The 26,290-nt window shown below is 31.2% G+C and overlaps 1 protein-coding gene across 1 annotated transcript; it reads left to right on the top strand.

The window, feature by feature from the left end:
• The first annotated feature begins 21,070 nt into the window (after positions 1-21,070).
• On the top strand, positions 21,071-26,056 carry LOC133705296 (protein SMAX1-LIKE 6-like). The gene is made up of 3 exons (XM_062130434.1): positions 21,071-22,855; positions 23,568-23,814; positions 23,990-26,056. Exons 1-3 carry the CDS (start codon positions 21,639-21,641, stop codon positions 25,880-25,882), a joined length of 3,357 nt encoding a protein of 1,118 aa, XP_061986418.1. The 5' UTR covers positions 21,071-21,638; the 3' UTR covers positions 25,883-26,056.
• Positions 26,057-26,290: the final 234 nt, after the last annotated feature.

The following is a 26,290-nucleotide window of genomic DNA, read 5'->3' as shown; positions in this document are numbered from 1 at the left end:
CAGCCTGTATGTCTTCCTCCTCTCAGTATACATAAAACCGACCCAAGATGAAAATGAACTCCTGGCATCAATCTTGAAATAGCCATCATTTAGTACTTGGGTTTGAAAGGCAACATGTATGCCAAATGTGTCGAACAATTCTTCCATGTACAGTATTCAGTTTCTTGAAACAATTGTGTACTTCCTTGCTCATTGCAGATTTTAGCTGATATATTGGCTCGCATGTGCATGAACTAGCCAGGTGGTCAAGTGCCTGTCAGGTCACCGGATTTCTAAGCCTTTTATCTTTAGAATTTGCTGTGAGCTTGGCAGGATTCTTGTAAGTGTTTCTTGAAACAATTGAGTGCTTCCTTGCAAATTGTAAATTTTAACTGAGATTGTATCGAAGCATTAGTGTCTCCCAATTCCATTGAGAAGGGTACCAGCGAGGTGAAGTGCTGCTAGGCAGCCCAGGAATTACATCTCTAATGGCATTGCTGTGATCTTGTCGGGATAATCCTAAGCATTCCTTCGTGACTTTGAAATAGAAAAATGAGACTAAATTTTACGACAACGTGAGTCCCACTCAAATGAAAAACAAGTTACAATGACCACAACATTGTTAAGAGGGAAGCAGTTTTAATTATTGGATGATTTATTTATTTTTATTTTTTCAAAAAAATAAAGAGAGAGACAGCCTCTTGACATTCAATCTCGGCTTTTACATAGCGGCAAACTTTTTCAAAAGTTACTACACAAAATTAATCAAAATCTGAGTAATTTAGTAAATTAAAATAATTTTATGAAATAAACCTTACTCGGTACATAGTGATCAATAAAAAAATAAATTTTAAAAATATTATTTTAATAAAATAAAAGTTTTTTTAAAAAAGTTTATTGATTAATAGTTGAGAATGGATTCGAATAGAACATGTCATCAAATAAAAAATATATATTTTTAAATAAAAAATAACTATAGTAATAAAACAAACACAATATTATTTTATTAAAAAATAAATTCATATATATACACACACACTAATATTGCAATCATGATATTTTTTCTTATGGATGTCATAAACGTATTTAAATATGAAGTTAAAATTAATGAAGGCAGCGTAGATGTTCCTCATTTGTCTATTTAATTTGTTTTTAGTCAAAGATCGATCACGATAGACAATCTCTGTTTATATGCTCGTCAATAAATTAATATCCAAATTTCAAAATCTTACCAATTGGCTCAATTGATCTTAGTTAAATCAGATACTACGAGATTTAATTAAATCACTTAATAATACAATAGGTAAGTTAATGGATTGGAGAAAATAATAATTAAACTATAGGGTTAGCATATTTTATTTAAAGTGTTTTGATTGAAAGTAATGAGAAGATAATAAAAGTATAGATCTTATAGGTGTTTGAGAGTATAGTAGCAGTTATTTTTTAAAGTGTTTTTTATTTGAAAATATATTAAAATAATTTTTTTTTCTTTTTAAAAATTATTTTTGACAAAATGATATAAAAATATACATAAAAAATAATTTTAAAAAATATAATTTTTTTAAAGATATTATTTGGAATGCAATTTTAAACTACCTCTTGGAATGGAATAATGAAAAGGTTAAAATAACAAGTCATGTGTAATGGTAGTGGGTATAATAAATATATTTTAAAGTGTGAAAATCACTATTTTTAAGGTATTCATAATATGTTCATAGAGAATCTTATACAATTCTTTACTTCATAAAGTGAGACTGAATTTGAATTTAAAAGTATATAATAATATGATAGCGGTTATTTTATAAATTGTTTTTTTAGAATACATCAAAATAATATATTTTTTATTTTTTAATATTATTTTTGATATTATCACATTCAAACGATTCAAAAATATAAAACAAAATTAATATTAAGCAAAATTAAAATTTAATTTTTTGAGAAATGTCATTTCAAGCGCAGCATTGTAACTTATTGATGACACTTCATATATGATATTTTATAAGAAGTTATTCTATTATTCTATTTTCATATAAGGATCCAAAACTCACCTCTTGGAAGAGAATTTATGCTAGTGCTATATTAAATGAATGTTTAAAATTTTGGTAGCTTTTGCTTTTGAATGTTTTTTTAGAAGTATGTTTTGCTTTAAAAAATATGAAGTTTTTTTTATGACAAAAATTATTTTTAAAAATTACTTTACATTATAATATCAAACACACATTAAGATAATGTTTATTTATTAGAAAGTAATTTTTATTTTGAAAAGTAATTTTCATAGAAAGTAAATTCTTGAAAAGTGGATTATTTTTTTATGTCTGGTAGCATCATGTAAAATAAGTTAAAAAATATTTTTCAATGTTTGACCATGTTATGAAAAATAAGCTGGAAAATAACTTATTAATATTTTATTTTTTAAATTTATTTAAAAAAATAAGAATCAAATCTAACATATAAAAAAAATTAAAGGATGATGAAATTAAGAAAAAAATTCAATTTCATAAATTATTTTAAATAAAACAAATAGCAATTAAATGAATAAATATCAAACCTAACAGATAAAAGCATAGTTTTGAAATCCGGCCCGGCCTGGTGGTCGACCCGGGACCCGGCTGACCCGGGGCTAGAACCGGGTCGGGTTGAAGAAAAAATAAGGAAAGAAAAAATCCATTGTGACTCGACTGACCCGGCAAGACCCGGTCAAAAACCCGGTTGCAATCCGTTGACTTTTATTTTTTTTACTAAAAAGACGTCGTTCTAATTTGAAAAAAAAAAGAATTAACCCGGTGACTTGGTTAAAATCTGAACCTGAGCCTTGGACCAGGCTGGGTCTAAAAATTATGGATAAAAGAATTGAAAGAGTATAAAATCGAGAAAAAAAATATTGTTTAATAAATTATTTTAAATAAAATAAATAACAATAAAAAAATAAATACTAAATCTGATAGATAAAAATTTTCAATTACAAAAAAGATAAATAAAAATCAAAATAATAAGTATTAAAGTAGATATAAACTCAAATTAAGTCAAATTCTAAATAATAAAATTGAAAAAAAATATTCAAAACAAAATATATAAAAATAAAAAAATTACTACTAGATTTGATATAATTAATAAACAACAAATATTTTTGAATGTTTTTTATAACTCTCTAAAAAGCATTTTCCACCTTTTTCTTAAAAGAAAAAAATTTCTTAAAACCAAATTTTTTTTAACCAAAAAATACTTTCTATTAACCAATTTTTTTAATACTAATAATACACCCAAAAAGAGAAGAAGAAAAGAGCAGTGTATAAATAAGATACCTCTCTCTTTAAAGTAAAAGCAATTTTAACAAAATGACAATAGTATCCCCACGAAACACCGACCTATTTTCCTCTCGGACACTCGAGCTTAGAAAAGGCAACGGTGTCCCATCAAGATCCAAAGCGTGGCATCTTATCGTCAACCACAGCCATGGCTTCTACTTCCATGGCTTATGTGAATTATTGCCTCTCCCATCTATGGAAGAGGACGACGGCAACCCTCCCCCCGGATCACATCAAAATATTTGAAGCAATATATTCTGATTGACACGTCAAGATTGGGTCACACTAGCTACTAGATTCCGGAAAAAGGATCAAATTGATAAAAAAAATAAAAATAAAAAATAAAAACAAGAATAAACGGCCTGCTGCACAGGTAAATTTTACAACTATATAGTTTGCCAAATTATTTTTTTACATTAATGTAGGCTAAGGCTATTAAGACTTTGTCAAGGATAAGCATTCATTGTGACTTTGCAATGCCCCACACGGCAACGAAACGCATTTTACTTTTTGTCAATGTCTTACCACTCCTTTTATATATAATAATGTATACTTATTATTTACTCGCAATAGGCTACAAGTACAAGTTGACTCGTATTAAAAATATTTTAAATATAAAAAAATTAAATTATATAAAAATTGATTTAATATGACCTAGTCAATTTGATAAATGAAAAAAAACATGTAAAATTTAAGATGATATATATATATATTTTAAATATTAAAACAATAATATATTAAATCAACTCGGGTTAACATGTAAAATTTACAACTTGAATTATGAGAATGTAACAATCTTATAGAAAATAAATCAAAAAATATTTTGAAACTCAATTCGCAATTCTCAATTAACTCAAAAAATGACCCGAGCAGCCTAATTTAACATGTCAAACTTGAGTTGTAAGACCAGAATAACCCAATAAAAAAACAAAATAAATTTTATTTATCAATTAATTCAGTGTTAAAAAAAATTTAAAAAAATATTAATTTTAAAAAATTTAAAAAAACTCAAACCAACTGCTAGATTAACCCACCGAAATTACGAATCAAAGAAAAGGAAAAGTAAAGAAAGAAAAGTATTGTTCGACTTTATGACAGCAGAAAGTGATTTTCCTCGTCAATCAGTTTCTGTTAAATAAGAATTTCCAACTTTTTGAAATGGCCTAACGTGGAAAATGGGAATCCAGTTGGACTCGTGTGAAACAAGCTAGACGACAACATCCCCAGTTAGCTTTGGTCTGGGCTTAAAAAGGAGAAGACGGCAAATCTAGGAACGAGCAATTAGTGGAAAAGGAGGCAAGAAAAAAGACGCTACTCCCACCACCACCACCACTACTACTAGGACTAGGCCCTAGCTAGTATTCCAAGCTAAGCAAAACCCACTTTACAGAGAAAGCGAGGGCTAATTACTTTCTGCTTCCTTTATTATCTCACTGCTTCGAACAATGAAATTGGTCCCTGCATTCCACGCGCCACTCCTGCCAATCTGAGAGATGCAGGGGATGGGTAGATAAACATTTAGGGTACTGGAATGGTAATCACTAATCAAGGGCAAGTTTCCCAGGGATTAAGATTTAAATCTGTATCATATCATGCAATTCGTATAAACCTCTTGATTATTATTAATGTCACACTCGATATCATGATAAAATTATAAAAAAAAATCCTCACTTAGTTTATGATAACTAGAAATTTTAATTGATTTTTTTAAAAAAATTATATAATAAATTAATTATACTAAAAGAAAAAATATATCATCTTAAAAAATCTTATCTATTTTTTAGATTTGTAACAATATATCTATTAAATCTTTTGTAATCGTCTACCTAAACGCATATGGGTTGTCATAAAAGTAATTCGGGATCATGACTTGGTCTGAAGCCCAAAACTCGCTTCTTGAATTGTGAGCATTAGACGTGTGAGGAAGGTGTATATTGAACTGGGTTTCTAAACCTATTTTCTTGTATATCTCAAATTAGAACCTGACACCATCACTCATTTTTAATGGGTTTTTTTGGGTCACATTGACCCGATCCAAATCAACTCGCGATATGTTACAAAAGAAATAAACAATTACTTTTTAGAATTTTTTTTATTAAAGATTAAAAATAAACAATTATAAGCACGAACACACAAACACGAAATCAAAAACTCTTTCAATTAATATTTGAACAACCTTATAGGTAACATGGGTATAAGATGTTGCTTTAATCTACTTTGTAAAGTGATCAATCACCACCAAAATGAATCGATGACCATTACTTGCTTTCAGATTTATTAGGTCAATCACATCCATTCTCCATATCATGAATGAACAGGGTGATGATATGCTATGAAGAGGAACTTGTGATGCATTCAATTTATCATAAAAAATATAACATTTGTGACATCTTCTCATATATTTAATACAATATTTTTTCCATTATGGTCTAGAAGTACTCACTTCTGTGTATTTTTCATGCCATCATGTGTCTGTTGGCATGGGTAGCACAAATTTCTTCATACACTTCCTTCATAGTTGTTTTGGTTTCTTTTTTATTTAAACATATGAGTTGAGTCGCATCAAAACCTCTCCTGTAAAACACTTTTTCATCCATAAAAATAGTTTGTAACCAGCCTTCTTGGTGTATTCTTATCTAATTTGTTTTCACCAAATGGATATTCTTTGGTTTTAATGAATTACCTGATATCATGGAATCATGGATTTTCATCTATTTCCTCTTTGACTAAGAAACAATAAGCAGGGATATTTTTTTATTTTGATGCACACAACCTATACTTTTTCATTATAGGTGATTTGGATCATCAATTTCAAGGTAGCTAGTGCATCTACATACTGATTCTTAACTCTACTTATGTAAGTAAACTCAATTTTTTTTCAAATTGATTTGCTAGATTAAAAAGGTTTTTTATATGATTTTGACTTCTCATCTTTTGTTTGTCATTCTCCCTTTACTTGGCAAATTATCAATAAGGAATCCATAAACACATCTAGCTTTTCAACTTTTCTTTCCAAAGCTTTCGAGTCCATAGATACATGCTTCATATTCTATTATGTTATTGGTGCATTCAAACTATAATATGATGGTTACCAAATATTGTTCTTTTGATGGTGAAATGAGAATTTCCCCCAAGCCATTACTCGACACATTCACTATTTTGTTAAAGTACAAGGTCCATCTATCCCTATCTTTATCCTCTTCTTCAATAACGACAATGTTTTCATCTAGAAACTTGAATTGTAGAGGCTCATAATCATTAATTATATTGCCCGTCAAATGATCAACTATAATGCTTCATTTTATTGACTTTCTAGTTATGTAAACAATATAATATTCTGCTAACAAGATTTTTCATTGTGCGTTCCTGATTGACAAATAGGGCTTTTTGAAGATATACTTAATTGGATACATTTTAGATATCAACCAAGTGATGTAATATAACATGTGATGTCTAAGTCTTTAATCACCTCATACTAGGACACATCAAATATTCTATAGAAAGGTGTATCTGGATTCACATTCGGTGGACTTCTTGCTTAAAAAATAAAAAGCTTGTTCTTTCCTTCTTGAATCATTATGTTGACCTAGAACACAACCTATAATGGTCTCCTTTACTGTCAAATATAAAATCAATGGTCTTCTTCTTATATGTGGAATCAAGAGTGGTGGATTCTATAGATATTGTTTTATTTTTTCAAAAGCCATCTAACAATCCTCATTCCATACTTCTGGATTTTTCTTACAAAGTAGCTAAAAAACCAACTCATATGTAGTTGTCAGTTGAGAAATGAATCAGGTAATGTAATTCAAACGCCTTAAGAAACTTTAATTTGTTTTTGTTTTGAGATCAAGCATTTCTTGTATAACTTTGACTTTATCAAGATCTACTTCAATGCCCTTATCACTCACCACAAATCCCAAAATTTTTTTCAGATTTCACCTTAAAAGTGTAATGTATTGGATTCAATTTGAGCCTATGTTTCGTTGATCTTTCAAAGAGCTTTCTTAGTATTTGGATGTGGTTTTCTTCTGTTTTTGATTTAGCAATCATATCATATACATATACTTCAATCTCTTTGTGCATTATATCATGAAATAATATCACAATAACTTGTTGATATGTTCCTCCTACATTCTTTAACTTAAAGGGCATAACCTTGTAACATTAAATACCCTAATGAATGATAAATGTGGTCCCGTCCTTATCTTCTTTCACCATTTTAATTTGGTTGTACCTCAAAAACTCGTACATGAAAGAACATGTAGAGTTTTTGGCAGCGTTGTCCACAAGTATATTGATATGTGGTAACAGAAAATCATTTTTTTGGCTTGCTCCATTCAAGTCCCTAAAATCCACATATACCTTAACCTTTTCACCTTTATTTGGAATTACAACAATGTTTGACACCCATAAGGGGTATTCAACTACTTCTAAAAATCCAGCTTCATATTGTTTATGCACCTTTTTTTTTTACTTTTATCATAATTTCTAATTTCATTCTTCTTAATTCTTGCTTTATTGGCTTGCAATTCAAAATGAATGGAAGCCTATGTATCATGATATCAATATCCAACCCTGGCATGTCTAAATAGGACCATGTGAATATATTGGCATATTTCTTTAATAAAGAAATCAGAAGAATTCTTTCATCCTTAGAGATGGAGGTTCCAATTTTCAGTTACTTCTCATCTTTCTTTGGTGCCCACATTTACTGATTCCAATTCCTCTTAATTTGAATGTGTAGGTTGTTTAGATGATTCAACTAGCTTAGCAAATTCATTTACCTCATTATCTCCTATTCTTCCTTGTCCATTGTAATTAAATTTTCATTGAAATTAAGCTAATTAATGTCAAATTGATTGTTTTGTATTTCAGGATGATGATTATTTTTTATATTTATGCAAGGCAGAGGTGCAAATAAAAAGAAAGATACAAAAAAAATAGAAGAATGTGAAGCAAAGAAAATGACTTGTATACCATCTTACTAACATTAAACAAACAAACGAGTTCAAAACAAACTTTCCCATTAATATACGCTAAAATTATTGAAAATAGAGGGAAATGAGAATTACTTAATCTTAAAAACAATTGGAATTTCTTTGGTAAGCCAATTAACGAGATTTTTTTATCTCCCCATGTTTTCTTACTAGTTACTTGGAGTCAATGTCTCCATCCAATATGCCCATAGTCAACTGGAAAAGCTAGAGTTTTGGTTAGTTCAGGAACATTATATTTTCTGAATTAACTTCCTCTGATGTATTCATCGTCATACTATGAAACAACTAGTTTAGACCCCAATCTGGTTCCAATGAATTGATGACATAAGGAGTTTGGGGAAGGTATTATGAATATACAGAATATCCATTTTCTCTTCATTAGGCTCTCTCCATTCCATTCGGGCCATTCTCTTTTCTCTTTCCAACATCATTGCCATCTAATAATCCTTTCAACTAAGTTTAAAGCCTTAGTCAAATTGTTGATCCCTATAGTTTATTAGATCTTGTTGCCTATTCTCTGAAATTAGTAGCAAATCATGACTAATCAAGAACTTCACAACCATTTTAACAGAACTAGATAGTTTTGTGCTTTTTTTCTCTGTATATTTAGGAATTAAACTGATTTTCATAATCTCAAAAGCATGTAGATTTGCATCCTTTATATTCTCTTATTCCTCATAAGGTATTGTCTCATTTTTCATCATCGTCAAGGCTTTTTCTATCTTTACAATGACTAATCCTCTATCAGCAATGTATTTGAGCATCTGATGTAGTGAGAAGGCTACGACTCCTTTAGAGTGAATTAAGGGTCTTGCAAGAGCATGCTATAAATGAGTTGAATATCTAGAACTTGTGAAGTGACTTGGAACTGATGTGTCCTAATCTTTAAAATGATATTAATATCACCGATAATTTATCTTGATGTCCCATTATAAGCTTAAGCCATTATTTTGTTTGAATGCATATAGGACATATCTACTGTTAAATGTTTAAGTATGTATTTTGGAAGGACATTAAGGGTGGAGGCATTATCAACCAGAACTTTAGCAATCATATGATCTTTACATTTAACTGTGATATGCAAAGGTTTGTTATACCTATTTTTTTCTGGACCTAACTCATTTTCTATAAAATACAGGGAATTTTTAGCTTGGATCCTTCCCACCAAATGTTTAATAGATTCAAAAGTGATCTGTTAAGGAACATGATATTCATTGAGTACTTTCTACAGTGTCTTATGATGAGGTTCTAAAATCAAGATCAAAGACAATAATAAAATTTTAGTCGATGTTTTCTTTAATTGATCAACCATGTTGTACTTATTATGCTTCATGAGTTTTAGGAATTTTACAACTTCATTACCATCTACTTGCTTCTTAACTTTTTGCATTTCCAGCTCATATAGGGAATAACATCTCCCACTGCAGGATAAACCATCCACTTCTTTCATTTTAGATATTACAACTTGCATAATTACAAAAGTATTTCTTATATAAGAGTTAGTCCTATAATTATAAGTTTGTTTTTAGTGATTATTTGAAGTTACCACAACAGTAGATTTTTCCATGATTAATCTAAGTGGTCCATTATTACTAAATTGGTACTTGAATATTGTCGAATCATTCTCTCCCACCATTCACATACCAACATCTTGCTTAACTTTATATTTTTTAAATTTAAGCACGTTGAGTGTTAGCATGATCTCGACTTCCTAGTGTAATTCTTCACAATTGTCTATATCATACCCCTAACTTTGTTGGAACTTACAAAAATACTATGTATACAGTTTTGGCTAAGTTGTCATTGAGTTATTGATATAATCATTACTCTTCATCATATCAAATAAAACTATTACCTTTAAGGTTGATGGCTTCACCATCAATTCTTCAAATGTCATCATATTCACATTTACATCATTCTTACCCAAATCATTAGAGAGAGGATTAATGTTTATATTAGGAGCACTTGCATTATTTACAAAAGCTATCCAACTATGTTTGATTAGAAAGCAAACTATTACCTTCAAGGTTGGTGGCTTCACCATCAATTCTTCAAATGTCATCATATTCACATTTACATCATTCTTACCCAAGTGATTAGAGAGAGGATTAATGTTTATATTAGGAGTATTTGCATCATTTACAAAAGCTATCCAACTATGTTTGATTAGAAAGCAAACATGTCGTTTAAAAGCAAAACATGTTTCAATATTATGACCAATTACCCTCGAATGATAATCATATTTTTCATCAGGTCTATACCAATAAAGGTAAGGTTGTTAAACTGGATCATAAGGAATAAGAGCAATTTTTCCTATTTTAAGCATGTATTGGTATAGTTCTTTAAAAGATATAGGAAAAGGGAGGTAATTGTTCTTGATTGGTTCGTTGTTGAAATAATGGTTGAGTATTTTTATAGTAAAGATGTTGTTGGTATTGGCTAAAAGATGGTGTATATTATGATTGGGTATTTTGAGGATTGCTTGAAGATTGATACAGGGAAGTATTGTGGTGTTTGGGAAAACATTCTGATTATGGTGTTTGAATTACTTGAAGGGGTATAAGCTTGACAAGGTTGAAGGTATGATGAATTGGCCATGTCATCTTGGGTAAATAGGGGTGATACGGTTTCTTAAGATGATTGTTGTAATTTTCTTAGTGATCCTACACTTGATGCATATTTGCTTATTTTTCTTATTAAAGTTTCTTTTTTTAGCTAAACTTAATTGTCTCACTGATTATGCTTGCCTTGATAGCTTGTTCAACTTATTTTGCTGCTAGCATAATTTTGATAAAACTAGTAGAACCATTTCCCAATAGATACTTATAATATGAACTCTTGAAGGTGTTGATAAAAATAGAAACTAACTCTTTTTTAAAAAAAAATATATTGAGAATACTATTTTATTGACTCTTTATTTCTTTTCTTCATGGATTGTAAACTTGTTCTGTCAAGTACTACTTCTATATTGAATTTGTATTAGTGCATAAATACATTTGATTTTAGTTCTATCTAAATCCATATACCTGGTAAGTGCATCACCACTCAGACTTTTATGGAAACAATGAATGAACTTCTCATTTTTAATTACTCTAACCATTTTACTATAATATATCTTCATATGAGTTCTTGGGCATTCAATTCCAGTATACTCAGTGAGTTTTGGCATCTTGAATTTCTTCAGGGATGCAACATTTGGTACTGAATACATGTTAGACGTTTTTACATAATCATACTAATTTAAGCCCTTAATAACTTTTAAACACTTTTCAATTGCCATTAACTTACCAATCTCTAATTCTTCAACATTCTCCAGGGTTAGCATTGTCTTTGTCTGTGGTAGCACCAAAACTGGATTTGAAACCTTTGGAAATTGAGCCTCATATGTTAAACCATAGGACCTATGATCAAAGGCTTCATCATTAATTGTGACTTCTTGTCATATGCTAATCCATTGCATCTATTAGATTAACCTCATATTTATTTCCATTTTTAGGAATACATTTTCCGCTTCCAAACTAATCAAACTGACTACAGAAGGAAATAATATCAACCAAAAGACAGGCACAATAACCTGATTTTGTTTAAACTATTACTTGAGTCTTATATTTTCTAGTTAACAATATTTTTCCAAGTTTTCCAAGGTCATCCCTTAACACCAATATTTTCTCCAATTTTAAATATATATTTAGCATTTACAAGTTTTGTAAGCTATCGTGCAATCTCATCATGCTAGTTATGAGAATAAATTGTATATATAGATGTGGGTATATTTAATAGTTGCTGATATTCTTTAATGGTTGGCACTATGTCCACTTCTCTAAAAGAAAAAAAAACCAATAAGAAGGGTCTCAAAAGTGTATGAGAGCTTTTATAGCTATTTTTTTGAAAGGTATATTCAATATCGTAGCCTAATTTTCATATCTCTCAATAAAAGTATGTCGATCTTGATTACTTAACTTTTTCAAACACTGAAGGAGCCTATCAATTTCATTGACAAAACAAGTTATATTCTTCAAATCAGAGAGCTTGGTATCAAGTTTTTAGCTCAGACAATCCCTTTTTATTTGATGCAAGGTTTCAGACTCTTGTTGAAATTATTATGGGGTATATGTTATCATCTTGTCATCCATTTCCTTTTGAAAATTTCATAATTTTGAGTTAAGATTTCATTTTTGCAAGGTTTGTCCATTGTGATATTATTACATGCACGAGTAAGTTTACTATCTAATTGGTCTTAAAATGATTTCTTGTTGCTCGGTTAACAGGCCTTGATAGGATTAACTGAGGCCTATAATACAAAAAAGAATTGATCAGGGCAAAGCCATTAGTTTACTAATCTCGACAAAGTAGACTCTCTATGAGAGTCTGGTTATTTCATGAGTGTTGTCCAGGTTAATGATCATTGTACTAATTCTCTAATCTTAGCCTTAAACAATGTGTGCAAAATAAAAGTGTTGTGTAATGTGTGCACAAGCATAAGTCCATATCCACTACAAATTAATTAAAATAAGATAAAATAAAAACATGCATACAAAGAACAAGGGAATATAAAAAAAACTAAGGCAAAATTTTAAGCACAAAAAAATAAACAAATAAAATTAGGCAAGATACATGCACCAATAAATTAAACACGTGAAGCTTAACTCTAATAGTCAAGATCATCCCTATTGGAGTCGTTATTCTATCGCACGCGACATCACAATAAAATTATAAAAAAATAGAAAAGGAGTCGTTACTTAGTTTATGACAACTAAAAACCTTAACTAGTTTTCAGAGATTCTTACATAAGAAATTGATTATACTAAATGGAAAAACACATCACCTTAAAATATTTTACCCAAAGTAAAACACTTTTATGTTTTAAAATTGTGATAGTATATTTATTGAACATTTCTTAATTGTCTACCTAAACTCACATGAGCTATCATGAAAATGATTTAGGACTAGGGTCTAGTCTGAAGGTCCAAATCTCACTTCTTGGATCATGAGCATTGGACCTGTAAAGATGATGAATATTGAACTGGAATTTTTAGCGTGTTTCCTTTTATGTCTAAAATTAGATTCTAAAGCCATCACTCACTCTTAATAGATTTTTTGGGGTTATATTGACCTACTACTCCAAATCAACTCTCGATATGTTACAAAATAAAATGTTATGAAACTTAAAAATAATTCTAGCATGTATTATCATCAAAATAAATAAAAACATTAATAATAATAGTAGTAGTAGTAGTAGGACATAAAATACAAGGACAAGCTACATATTTCTTTGTTTTTTATTTTAATTTTTAAAAAATATTATCACCTTAAAGGTGATTCCAATGGTAGGATAATGGGTCACTATTTGATAGGAAAAAGTAAGTTGAAAAGATATTATCAAGCATCCATCAACTCACGAATTCAGATTTGCTTTCAAAAAAAAAATTATTTTTATTTTTTTCTTTAATTAAGAATTAGAAATAAACAATTACATGCACAAACACCAAATCAAAAACTCCCTTTTTACAAAAGCTTTCCTACCATTTTTATTTAAGAATCAAACACAAATAAAAAGAACATATTCATAAAAAAGTGGCAGTTCATGAATCTAACCATATATGTCAAAACATTATTAAAACATTACAATTAATTTGTGATTCCCTCATGCATACCAATCAATCAACCTGTGTGTGCACTAATCCACTCATAAAGCACATGCTTAAACAAGCCCATTTATAAAACAAAATGAGGTTAAAATCAGATTATGAGAATCAGCACGTATAATATGGTTTATTTTTAAGTAAATCAGGGAGACAAATTTAACCTTGATGCGTCCGAATTAATTCGAGCATTACTTTAGTCATTGATTTTGCTTTTTGGCATGGCACATGTCCTGTAAATATAAGCACAATAAAGCTAAAGTGGATTAGGACCACAAGGACCTTACGCCTGTAAGAGGGGAGCATGTGTGGGAATTGAGTGATTATATGAGTTGACTCGGTTGCTTTGCACGTATAAATAAATAAAAAGAGGTGCTTCACCTACCTTTGGCCAACTTGAGAAGAAAAACGAAAGGGAAGAGAGAAAAGGATGCGAATTTTCTGGTACAAGTCAAATTTCATGGGGTTTAATTTTCATTTCTCATTGCGTGAGAGTGAATTTAGTTTCACTATCATGGAGTTTAGTGATACATTGAGTTTTAACCTTTTTTTTTAATTAAAATTTAATTATTTTTTTGCTTTAAATTAAATTTTTAATGTTCGTAGATTGTTTTGATGTGTTAATATTAAAAATTAATTTAAAAAAAATATATTATTTTAATACATTTTTAAATAAAAAATATTTTAAAAAATAATTTATATGACAACACCACCTTAATTTACTCCTATTCATTTATATTTTGATATTGCAAACTTTAAAAGAAACCATGTGAATTGTGATCCAAAATATGAAAATAATAGCTCTTTTTCAAAAAAAAAAAATAAGAAGAAGAAAAGAATAATAGCTTCCTATATAAATATCTAAAGCCGTGCCCATTTTCTAACATATGAAAATAAGATTTTTTTTTTGAAATTTTTTATAAGGATATTTAAAAATAGGGTAATGGTTGTTTTTTAAAGTGTTTTTTATTTAAAAATATATTAAAATAATATTTTTTATTTTTAAAAAATTAGTTTATATTAATAATTTAAAAATATATAAAAAAATAAATTTTAACCGACATCATACAAAACACAATATGGAACAGAGGGCTACATGGAAAAGAAGAACACAGATACAAATGTACAAGATAAATTAAATGAAAAGTATTCTTATTTGGTAGAAAACAAGGAAACGGGGCCCAGACGAAAACAAAAGCAAGCATTATTTCATGACAAAAAGACTTCCAAACAGGCTCCCAACGGACGTAAGATACATGGAGTCCTTGGAAATCCAAAAACTGCAGGTCCATTTTTATCTTATTTCATGAATATTTTCCTCTTGAATGTGGACAAATTAACCAAAAACACAAGCATGTCAAATCAATTTCCTTTTTTTCCACATCCTCTCTCCTCTTCGTTTTTTTTTTAAAGAATTTGATGAATAGAAAAATATTTACTGAGGGACGTGGTTGCACTGTAAATGGATACATATGGGAACGCGGTTCAATCTGTATTTTTAAAAAATTTGAATTTTTTTTAAATATAATATGGTTTGTACTTTTTAGATTGTTTTGATATGCTGATATCAAAAATAATTTTTAAAAAATAAAAAATATATTATTGGCATGTATTTTGACACGAAAAATTATTTGAAAAGCACTCGCAATCACATTGCCAAACAAGCTTAACTATATTTATTGTGATCACCAAGTTGAAAAGCAGAGAGATGATGGTGGTTATGATTCCGTATTGGCAGTAATTGAACGGTGTTTTTAAAATTTTTAAAATTTTATTTTGTTTTAAATTAATGTTTTATATTATTAAATTATTTTGAAATGCTAATATTAAAAATAAATTTTAAAAAATAAAAAATAATTTGAAAAACAATTTACACCACAATCATAAATACAGCTTTAATCTTCAATGTCATTCATGTAAATTTTCTAGTATCAAAATATGCACGTAACTCTATAAAAGAGGTGGATGAAAGAAAAAAACTCTGAAAGATTATACCTTAAAGATATTGTAAAATACAAAAAACAGTTGCCCAATGAACGGTAGTAGGAGAAGCAACAAATTGACTAACAACATGAATATCATATACAATATCTAAACGAGTAAAAGTGACATATACCAAACTCCCAATGATAATATGGTATAAAGTAGGATCTAACAAAGGTAAATCATCAGAAAAAGAATACTTTGTATTAACCTCAATGGGAGTATCTATAGTCTTATTATCAGTAAGTCTAACCCACTCAAGAATATCTGCAACATATTTTAACTGAAAAAGAAGATAACCTCTAGGTGAGTAGGCTACCTCAATACTTAAGAAATATTGTAGATAACCCAAACCCTTTATTTCAAACTATATAGCCAACTTTGTCTTCAAAAATAAAATACTATTAATGACATCACTGGTAATGATCATGTCATCAATATATAAAGACAGAATAATACGATCTATATTAGTGTATTTAACAAAAAGAGAAGAATTATAACTACTAGAAATAAATCCAAGAAAAGATATTATAACAAAAAATTTCTCAAATCAAGCACGGGGTGTTTATTTGAGACCATATAACGCTTTCTTGAACTTGCAAACATACCTAGAGTCATGTGAAACACCAAGATGGGGTGTCATATAAAATTCTTCTTGAAGATCTCCATTCAAGAATGCATTTTTAACATCAACTTAAGAGATATGTCACAGAAGAATCGAAACTACTACAATAAGAGTATGAATTATAGTTATTTTTGCAATAATAGCAAATGTCTCATCATAATTTATACCATACTATTGAGAGTATCCTTTTGCAATCAACCTAACTTTATATCACTTAATAGATTTTTCAGAATTAGTCTGATCTTATACACTCAACAATACTCTTACTAGGAGGTAGAGGAACCAAATATCGAGTATCTATCTGTCTTATGCAAAATAGAAAGTTCTTCATTCATAGCTCGCTGTCAAAGAGGAATAAGAATTGCATTTTTAGAGGAAGAAGACTTTAAGAGACAATGAATAAAAACTAAAAAGGAAGTAAAAGATGAAGAATAACAAGAATAGACAAGATCTGGTAACTTTATGGACTTACAAATACATATGGATTGATATAGAGGTGGATCCAAAATCTCAAAAAGAGCTTGGGAGACTATAGAAAAAAAAAAGGGAGCTTCGAGTGTACTAGGAGAGTAAAGTGTCAAAACATGCAGAATGATTAGTACGAATTGGTCAAACATGAGAAGAGATATTTGAAGTACTAGGAACCTGAGATGATAAATTATCAGAATCCTCAGAAAAAAGATCTATACAAATAAAATTAAATCTAGTCAAGCTATGAATAGTGGATGAAATAGAAAAGAAATGTATATGCTTGAAAAAGACAACATGACGAGACACATTAAGTTTCTGAGTTATTGGGTCAAAACAACGATACCTCATTTTACCTTTACCGTAACTAAGAAAGACACAAATAACATATCTAAAAGACAATTTACGGTGTTTTACATGAGGATGAAGAATAAAACAAGTACAACTAAAAACTCTAAAGAGGGAATAATTGGGGGCATACCCATATAACTTTTTGAAATGAGAAAAATAACCTTTGCAGGTGATCTTAAACCTTATTTGTTATCTCATACTTCATCAATTGTGTACCTATGAAATGCTCAATAGAATTACTAATCCAAGTAATAATATTTGCATTGTTTGCTTCCCAGACATCTATTAAAGCAGTATAACCCTCATCAGTATTCCTAAGTTTCATAAGAGTTCCACTAACATATCCCCACATTTTTTTACCTTTAAAAAAATTTCTTATCACATTACTCAAATACAAATAATTCTTTCGATCCAACCTCACACTCACAAACTGAAGCGGATCATCTATTTCAGTAGTCATAGTCAACAAAAAAAGAAAACCAGAATGTAAAATAAAGGAAAGAAATGAAATACCAAATTGCAGAAACTGAACAAATATCTTCTCGAAGTTGGATCTATGAAAGTTGTGTTTGAGATTAAGCTTTGTTCCATGAAACCATACTTTAATACCATGTTAAACAATCCAAATAAATGAAGAGAAATATAAAAATAAGAGAGGAGGAGGCTAGGGTTTCATTGATACTGCATAATGAAATCACAATAATCTAAAAAAAATAGATTTAACTTAAATACAAAGAGATTATATATAGATTGAAACGAGAAGAAACTAAAAATATTATTCTACTCTTAATAAATAAAACAAATAACCCTATATTTCTTAATAATAGATAGATGTCATACTTGACTATTTAATGTGATAAACAAAACTTGATTATCATCAACTCTTACTATTTACACCCTCTTATCAATTCCATTGAATTTTACGTTCGAAGTAGCTAGTAAGTTTTTTCAAGAAAGAAAAAGGAGGTGTCTTTCTTTCTGGGGTTAAATTGAATTGGAACATGTTAGCGCCTACAACATATCACTGCAAATGGTTATGACAACTGGTTTAAGGAGATGTAGAAGGAGATTAGTTTCTTCTATTTTCAAGAACAGGGAGTTCTTAATTGCTTATAAAGGCAACAAGGTTAATTATTAGTAAAATGTTAATATTATTATATTGAAAATAATTATTACTATGTTAATTAATATTGGTATTATTTTTTAAAAATTAGATTTATCACTAATATATGTGATTTATATTTATGTTGTTTTCTTTTATATTTATATTTTATAGGAATCCGAGTAAAACAATAGATATTTTAGATCTCATTAGCTTTGATAATATTTACTTATTAAATAATTGGATTTGTAAAAAACCTAACATTCTTGACGAAGAGGATTTAAGATAGGAGATTATTAACTTGGTGGAAGTTATTGTCTATTGGAATGTTTATTTGATAACTTTTTCTATATATGTACCGCCACAAGATTAATATTATTATTTCTACATTAATGATAAAGTTGATGTTTGATTTATATTTTTTTTATTGAAATCTTTTATTTTATTAATATTTTGGTTTTTTATTTGCATTAAATTGCTTTAAGTTAAAGTTATTTTTAGTTTTCATCCTTGACTATTTATAAATGTTTTAAATCTCAAGATTATATTTATATGCTTGATATTGTGTTTATATTACATGATTTAAAATTAATTTATCATTATATTTGAATTGAAATTATGTATATTAAATTTATATATACACACACACTAATGAGATCCAAATATTAAAATACTCCAAAACTAAAATTCCTACGTAGAACGAAATTAATAACTTTAGTGCCATCTTCAACATTATTAATATATAAATTAATAACCTTAGTGTCGTCTTCAACATTATTACCTTATAATCTCTTTATCAAACATCCTTTGTAGTTTCCAAAACTCCTGTTATTATATGACACACTGCTTCTAGTTTAGCAAATTAAATATTAAAACCTCGTTTGTTTATTGAAAAATAGTTTTTTTTATAAAATAAATTTCAAGAAAGTAAATTATTTTTCGATGTTTGATAGTATAATGAAAAATAAGTTGGAAAAAACTTTTTAGTGTTTGGTTATGTCATGAAAAATGAACTGGAAAATAACTTATTAGTGTTTTATTTTTTTCAAGTTTATTAAAATAATGAGGAACAAATCTTACAAATTAAAAGGCTGAATGAAAATGAAATTGAAAAAAATATAATTTTATAAATTATCTTAAATAAAATAAATAATAATCAAAATAATAGATATCGAATCTAAAAAATGAAAAAATTAAAGATTAAGAAATTAAAATAATAATAATTAACATTTTATAAATTATTTCAAATAAAATAAGTAACAATAAAAAGAATGAGGACCAAATTTGATAGATAAAAACTTTCAATTAAAAAATGATAAGGGAAAAGCAAATAATAATTATAAAAATGAGGACCAGAGTTAATATAAAAAATAAATTCTAAGGGATGAAATTGAAAAAATAATATTCAAAACAAAATATATATAGCAATCAAAAGTTTGAGGATCAAATTTGATATAATCAGCAAATAATATGATATTTTTAAATTTTTCACAACTTCCGGAAAGTGTTTTTCACTCAAAATAAAAGAAAAACACTTTCCTGGAAACCAAACTAAATTTTACTTTAATTGGAAAGTATTTTCTGTTGACCTGAAAGTTTTTCTTTGTTGACTAACTTTTTTAGTGGCAAACAAATATAAGAAAGTTTAGAAAATGAATTGAAAACTAAGTAAAATTTTATTTTAACTAGAAAGTATTTGTTGTTGTTTAACTTTTTTTAATAATAAATAAATATAAAAAAAATTAAAAATAACTTTTAAAAAACAAAGGAACCTAAAAGAATTTTTAATATCTTGGATTGGTCGAGGCCACTTCGAATACAGACAAGGCTAACGCTATAAATGAATGGAACAACGCCGAACTTTGATGTATTCAAGTTTGGCTTGCGTCATATCATAATTTTAATAAAACTCAAATATGGTTTGTATTCATGTCGACTCTAAAATACGAGGCTCGAGCTCGACTCTTCTAAATATTGCTAGGAATGGGCTCGGCTCGAGCTTGTCTTGAATTAATCTTGTTTAAATTACTTAATAAGCATGTGGATGAGATAAGTTTAAACTGTCACATGTAAAAATTTAATATAATTGTCATCAAAAAAGGGATTTATAAACATAATGTATTTCATGAGTTTTTGAACAAAATATATTTATATATTTTTTTAAGATAAATATCTCATAAATATCTAAGTTACAATAAGATATTTAATATAAATATCTTAGATGTTTATAGAAATACAAATTATGTATAAAATACCATATAATTCCAATTAAATCTAATAAAAATTAATATTATTGTGTTTTTTTTCCCCGAGTATTGTCACTAAACTAATAAATTATTTACAAGTTTTTAAACAAACTAGTCGACTCATGAAAGAACCGAGATTAGCGAGGTCCCGGCTTGGCTGTTCTATGACAAGCTTAAAAGATGACTAAGAAACGGTTCGGCTCATTTACAGCCTTGTACAAAGGTGAAGCTCTGTTTGACCTGGTTAATGGCTGATGAGATAACTTCACCCACTTAATGATTTTTTTGTTGTTTTGCATCCTTTCTTGTCCAAAAGAAGACGGAGGGAAAGAAATGAGTGGAAGCGCAAGCCTGGGTTGTCCTAATTGTAAAAGATTGTAAAACCAAATCTATAACCTTATCAGATACAATCTTCACTTATTCTCCTCAATTCAACATCAAAAAAGCCAAGACAGGGACTCATGTTCCTGTCCTCTCTTTGCCCCTTGTTGCCCCTTGTGCTTCAGTGGACGCAGCATCCCTCTCTATCTCTATCTCTATCTCTCCCAGGTGTAGCCAAAATTCACTTACTGCAAAGGAAAGGAAAGGAAAGGGGGGAAGAAAAGGTGCGAGGGATAAATCCCAGAGGAGAAGAGAATCTATAATAAATATGCTGAAATGCTGAAGCTCGACCAGCCACGCGTTCTCTCCTTTTCTTTTGTTCCATTGCTCAACCAACCTGACCCACAATCACTCAAGACCAGCTCCGCCTCCTCCCCTCTCTCTGCCCACTCTCTTCTTCCTCATTAAATTATTCATAAAGGGAGCTGTTGAAGTAAACACCCTTTCCTATTTTTTATTACCACCTTAAAAAACAAGACAAAATCCCAAGCACTTGTCTTCCTTAAATACATACTGTGCGCGCGCGCGCGCGTGAATTCCTACTTGCTCGCCGGCTATGCCGACGCCGGTAAGCGTAGCGAGGCAATGCTTGACAGATGAGGCAGCCCGTGCTTTGGACGAAGCTGTTGCGGTGGCGCGTCGAAGAAACCACTGCCAAACAACCTCTCTCCACGCCGTCTCCGCTCTACTAGCTCTCCCGGCCTCAACTCTCCGGGACGCCTGCTCACGTGCCACCACAAGCGCGTTCTCTTCACGCCGCCAGTTTCGCGCTCTGGACCTCTCTGTTGGCGTCTCTCTAGACCGGTTACCATCTTCGAGGACTCTTGATGAGGATCCACCGATATCGAATTCCCTGATGGCAGCGATCAAACGGTCGCAGGCGAATCAACGGAGACACCCTGATAATTTCCATTTGCACCAAATACACTGTAACCAGCAAGCGGCGTCGGTTTTGAAAGTTGAGATGAAACATTTCATTTTATCGATTTTGGATGATCCGATTGTGAGTCGGGTATTTGGGGAAGCCGGGTTTAGGAGTTATGATATAAAGATAGCAATAGTTCACCCGCCGGTTAGTCAAAGTTCGAAATACTCGCCGGTCGGGTGCGCCCCAATATTTCTATGTAACTTGCCGGGCTCGAATATTACTGGTCCGGGGCGACCACCCGGATTTAGTTTTCCTTTTAGCAGTGGGCTCGATGATGATGATGATGATGTTGGCGATGATGATGTTTGCAGGAGAATTGGTGAGGCTTTAGTGAGGAGAGATGGGAAAGGAAGAAACTTGTTACTTGTTGGGGTTTATGCAAGTAAGGCTTTAAAGGGTTTTGTTGATAGTGTAAATAAAGAAAACAAAGGAGGTGTTTTGCCTAGTGAGATTAGTGGGGTGAGTGTTATTAGCATTGAAGATGAGATTATTCATTTTGTTAGTGAGCTAGGGGGCGACAAAGAGAAGATGGGATTGAAGTTTGAGGAGTTGGGTCAGGAATTGGAGCAGTATTCAGGTCCTGGAATTGTTGTGAATTTCGGAGATATGAAGGTTTTGGTTGGTGAATATGTGTGTGGTGATGCTGTGAGTTATTTGGTTTCGAAATTGACGAGTTTATTGGAGGGTTTTAGGGGAAAAATTTGGTTGGTGGGAACAGCAGATAGTTATGACACATATTTAAAGTCTGTAGGGAAGTTTTCGAGTGTGGAAAAGGATTGGGATCTTAGGGTTCTGCCTATTGCTTCTTATAAGAGTCCTGTTGGTGATTTTAGTTCGAAATCGAGGTGAGCGGTTTATACTGTGAATTTATTGGGTCAAAAGCTGAAAATAACCTCTATTATGCTTTCATTGGATATTTCTTAAAATTTGGATGCAAGAATTTATATGCAGGGTGGTGGAGTTTAAGTTTGATTTTTGCATTTCTGATTGTAGCATACAGTAAGAGGAAGATGGGAGAAAGATATGGCCCTAAAAGATTGGCCTGAATTTGAAAAAAAATTTTACTTATAATTGCTTCTATGAACCAGAGATTGCTGCTGTTTTATTTGGACTAGTGTATTTGCTTTCTTATTTGTCATCTTGGATTCTTGTTTATATTAGTAGATGCATTTCCTAAGCTTTCACTTAACATAAATTTTTTCCTAGGTTTCTTGTTTGTGTGCCAAGTATTGTCTTGTTAAAATGACACTTATTCTTGTTGCCTTAGCATTAATTCACTGTATTAAATTTTGCACTCAAGTGTCGTGTTTTGGATAAGTTTTAATTATCCATGAAGTGAAATTTAGTGTCATGCTGATCTGCTTCTCCCCTTGCCACCCCTGTGGCTATATCTCGTATTTTTATCATTTTGTTGAAAATGAAATGATGCGCCATGTTAATGGCTACTGCTATTCCAAAATCAAATTGCAAGTATGTGTGCTGCACGCACGTACAATTTAGCTTCTGACCAAAATTTACCCATTGAATCTCACAGTTACCTGCTCATGACACTTACAGCTTGTTGGGTTCTTTTGTTCCATTTGGTGGGTTCTTTTCTACACCATCTGATTTCAAAAAACCAACGAACAGCATAAATCAGTCGATTATATGCTGTCACCTTTGCAATGCAAAGTATGAGAAAGATGTTGCTGCTATTCTGAAGACGGGGTCAACAACGTCAGTTGCTGATCAGAGCTCAGAGAAGTTACCTTCTTTGCTACAGATGGCTGAACTTGACACGGGAAAGGCAGTGGATGCAGTCAAGGTGTGTTACTCTGTGGTTGCAAATCTTTGACTTAGCTCACCATGCACTCACATAACTATGCGGTTCTTGTATGAAAGGTTCACAAAGATTAATCTGCCCATTATTTTTATTTTCTGTTTTGCCATTGGTATTGGTGGCCATATTTATGGATGTGTGCGCTTCATCTTCAGTGCAGACCAGAGATGATGATACAGCATTGAATGCTAAAATTTTGGGGCTGCGAAATAAATGGAATGATATCTGTCAACGTCTCCATCATGCACAGCCATTCTTCAAATTTGATGTTTCCCAGGCCACATCCCAGGTCTCCATTGCTGAGGGCTTTCAATGTGTAGCAGATGGGAAGAAGAGCAGAAGCAATAGCAGCAGCAGAGATTCCTCACTAAATGAGAGTCAATGTGTGAATCTAAATCTTGGTGTTTGTTTGAACAAGCAAAAGATCTTTCCAGCAAAACATTGTGTAGATTCTGAAACCGAGGATGTTAATCATGGATCTAAGCAACTGGAAGAAGTTCCAATACTTAAGCAAAAAGAGAAAGAGAGCCCTTGGTTTACCCCTTGCCCCCTTTCTAATGTGAGTCTGCCCACTGACCGGACATCATCTTCATCTGTCACTTCTGTAACCACACATTTGGGGTTGGGAACACTTTATGCTACTAGCGCTCAGGAGCGTAATATTACAAAATTACGTGACCCTACGGAGCATCTTCAGCACTTCTCAGGTTCTGCTTCTGTGGAGTTTGATGACAATACTTCACTTCAGATTGCAAAATCTTCTTCCTTCTCTAGCCCTTTTTCAGGAGGGAAATTCAATTTAAGAGATTTCAAATCAGTGATGAGAGCTATTTCTGAAAAAGTTGGCTGGCAGGATAGAGCCACGTATGCTATTGGCGAAGCTGTATCCCGCTGCAAAGCAGGACATGGAAGACACCATGGTTCAAATTCCAAAGGAGATATTTCATTTATTCTCCTTGGACCTGACAGAATTGGAAAGAAAAAAATTGCTTCAGCACTTGCTGAGGTAATGTTCGGCAGTACCCAAAGCTTCATCTCTCTGGATCTGGGATCCCATGATAAGGTAAGCTCATCAAACTCCATATTTGACAGCCAAGAATTACAATACGATGATGAATTAGGGAGGTCGATGACTTTTGTTGATCGTATCGCTTCAAAGTTGAGCAAGAAACCCCATTCGTTAATCTTTCTTGAAAACATAGACAAGGCTGATCCTTTGGTCCAGCATAGCTTGTCCTACGCTTTGAGGACTGGTAAATTCCCAGATTCACATGGAAGAGAAGTTAGCACCAACAATACCATTTTTGTGGCAACATCAACAATTATAGTGGGTAATACGAACTTCCAGTCAGAAAACAAATCCATTAGGTTTTCCGAGGAAATGATACTTGGAGCTAAAAGCTGGCAAATGCAAATATTAGTGGAACATGCTGCGGAAGCTACCAGTAAAAGGAGTGAAATGAAGGTGAGGATTTCAAGAGAAATAACCTCTGCGGTCTCATATGGGAATAAAAGAAAATTAGATGCAACCAGTGACTTAATGGAGCAGGAAAGTAGCTGTGAGTCTAGCAAACAGGCCCATAAGGCATTGCGATCCTATCTGGATTTGAATCTTCCTGTAGAGGACACAGGAGAGTGTGCCAATTACGGTGACACTGACAGTGACTCCATTTCTGAAAGCTCGCAAGCTTGGTTGGAAGATTTTTCTGATCAAGTGGATGAAAAGGTGGTATTCAAGACATTTGATTTTGATTCTCTCGCTGAAAAGATAGTGAAGGAAATCAGCAAACAATTTCAGATGGCATTCGGATATGAGATATTGTTGGAGATTGATGATGAAGTCATGGTACAAATACTTGCAGCTGCTTGGTTGTCTGAGAAGGAGAGAGCAATGGAGGACTGGATTGAAGAGGTGGTTGGGAGAGGGTTCAGAAAAGCCAAGCTGAAGTCCCAATTTAGTGCTCAGTGTGTTGTAAAGCTAGTTACTTGTAAAGGCCTTTTGCTGAAAGAGCAAGCTCCTGGAATACGCCTGCCTTCAAGAATTAATCTGTGAGCTGATTTTCGCCCATCAATGTTTCTTGTAATTACATGTATAGTAGCGCATAGGCTATAGCTCTAGTTTCTGAAAAGCCTTTTTGGTCAATCGATCCCATGATTTTTTTTTTGTGCATTGTGCGACTTTTTAGATAATATAAAGAAAAATAGCGGTTACTTTTCGTTCTAAAAATTGTGCATGTTGGATGCCTCTGAGCAGTTGGCCTGCGCTTGCCAAAGCAATTTTATCTTTCAACCATACCATACTTGCAGTGCACATGAGCTTCTTTCTTCGGAATATTGTGCGCACTGGACTGTTTTACTGGACTAGGTGGTAGACTGGTAGTTCTTCAGGCCGCCGGGAAGTGACTCCATCGTTAGTATACATATAAATTACGGTGGAAAGGTTCACGCCGGCAACACTATT

Source organism: Populus nigra, chromosome 1 (assembly GCF_951802175.1).
Source record: "Populus nigra chromosome 1, ddPopNigr1.1, whole genome shotgun sequence".
Classification (NCBI taxonomy): domain Eukaryota; kingdom Viridiplantae; phylum Streptophyta; class Magnoliopsida; order Malpighiales; family Salicaceae; genus Populus; species Populus nigra.
The sequence above is the reverse complement of the archived record's forward strand: the minus strand, read 5'-3'. Positions and strand labels throughout refer to the sequence as shown.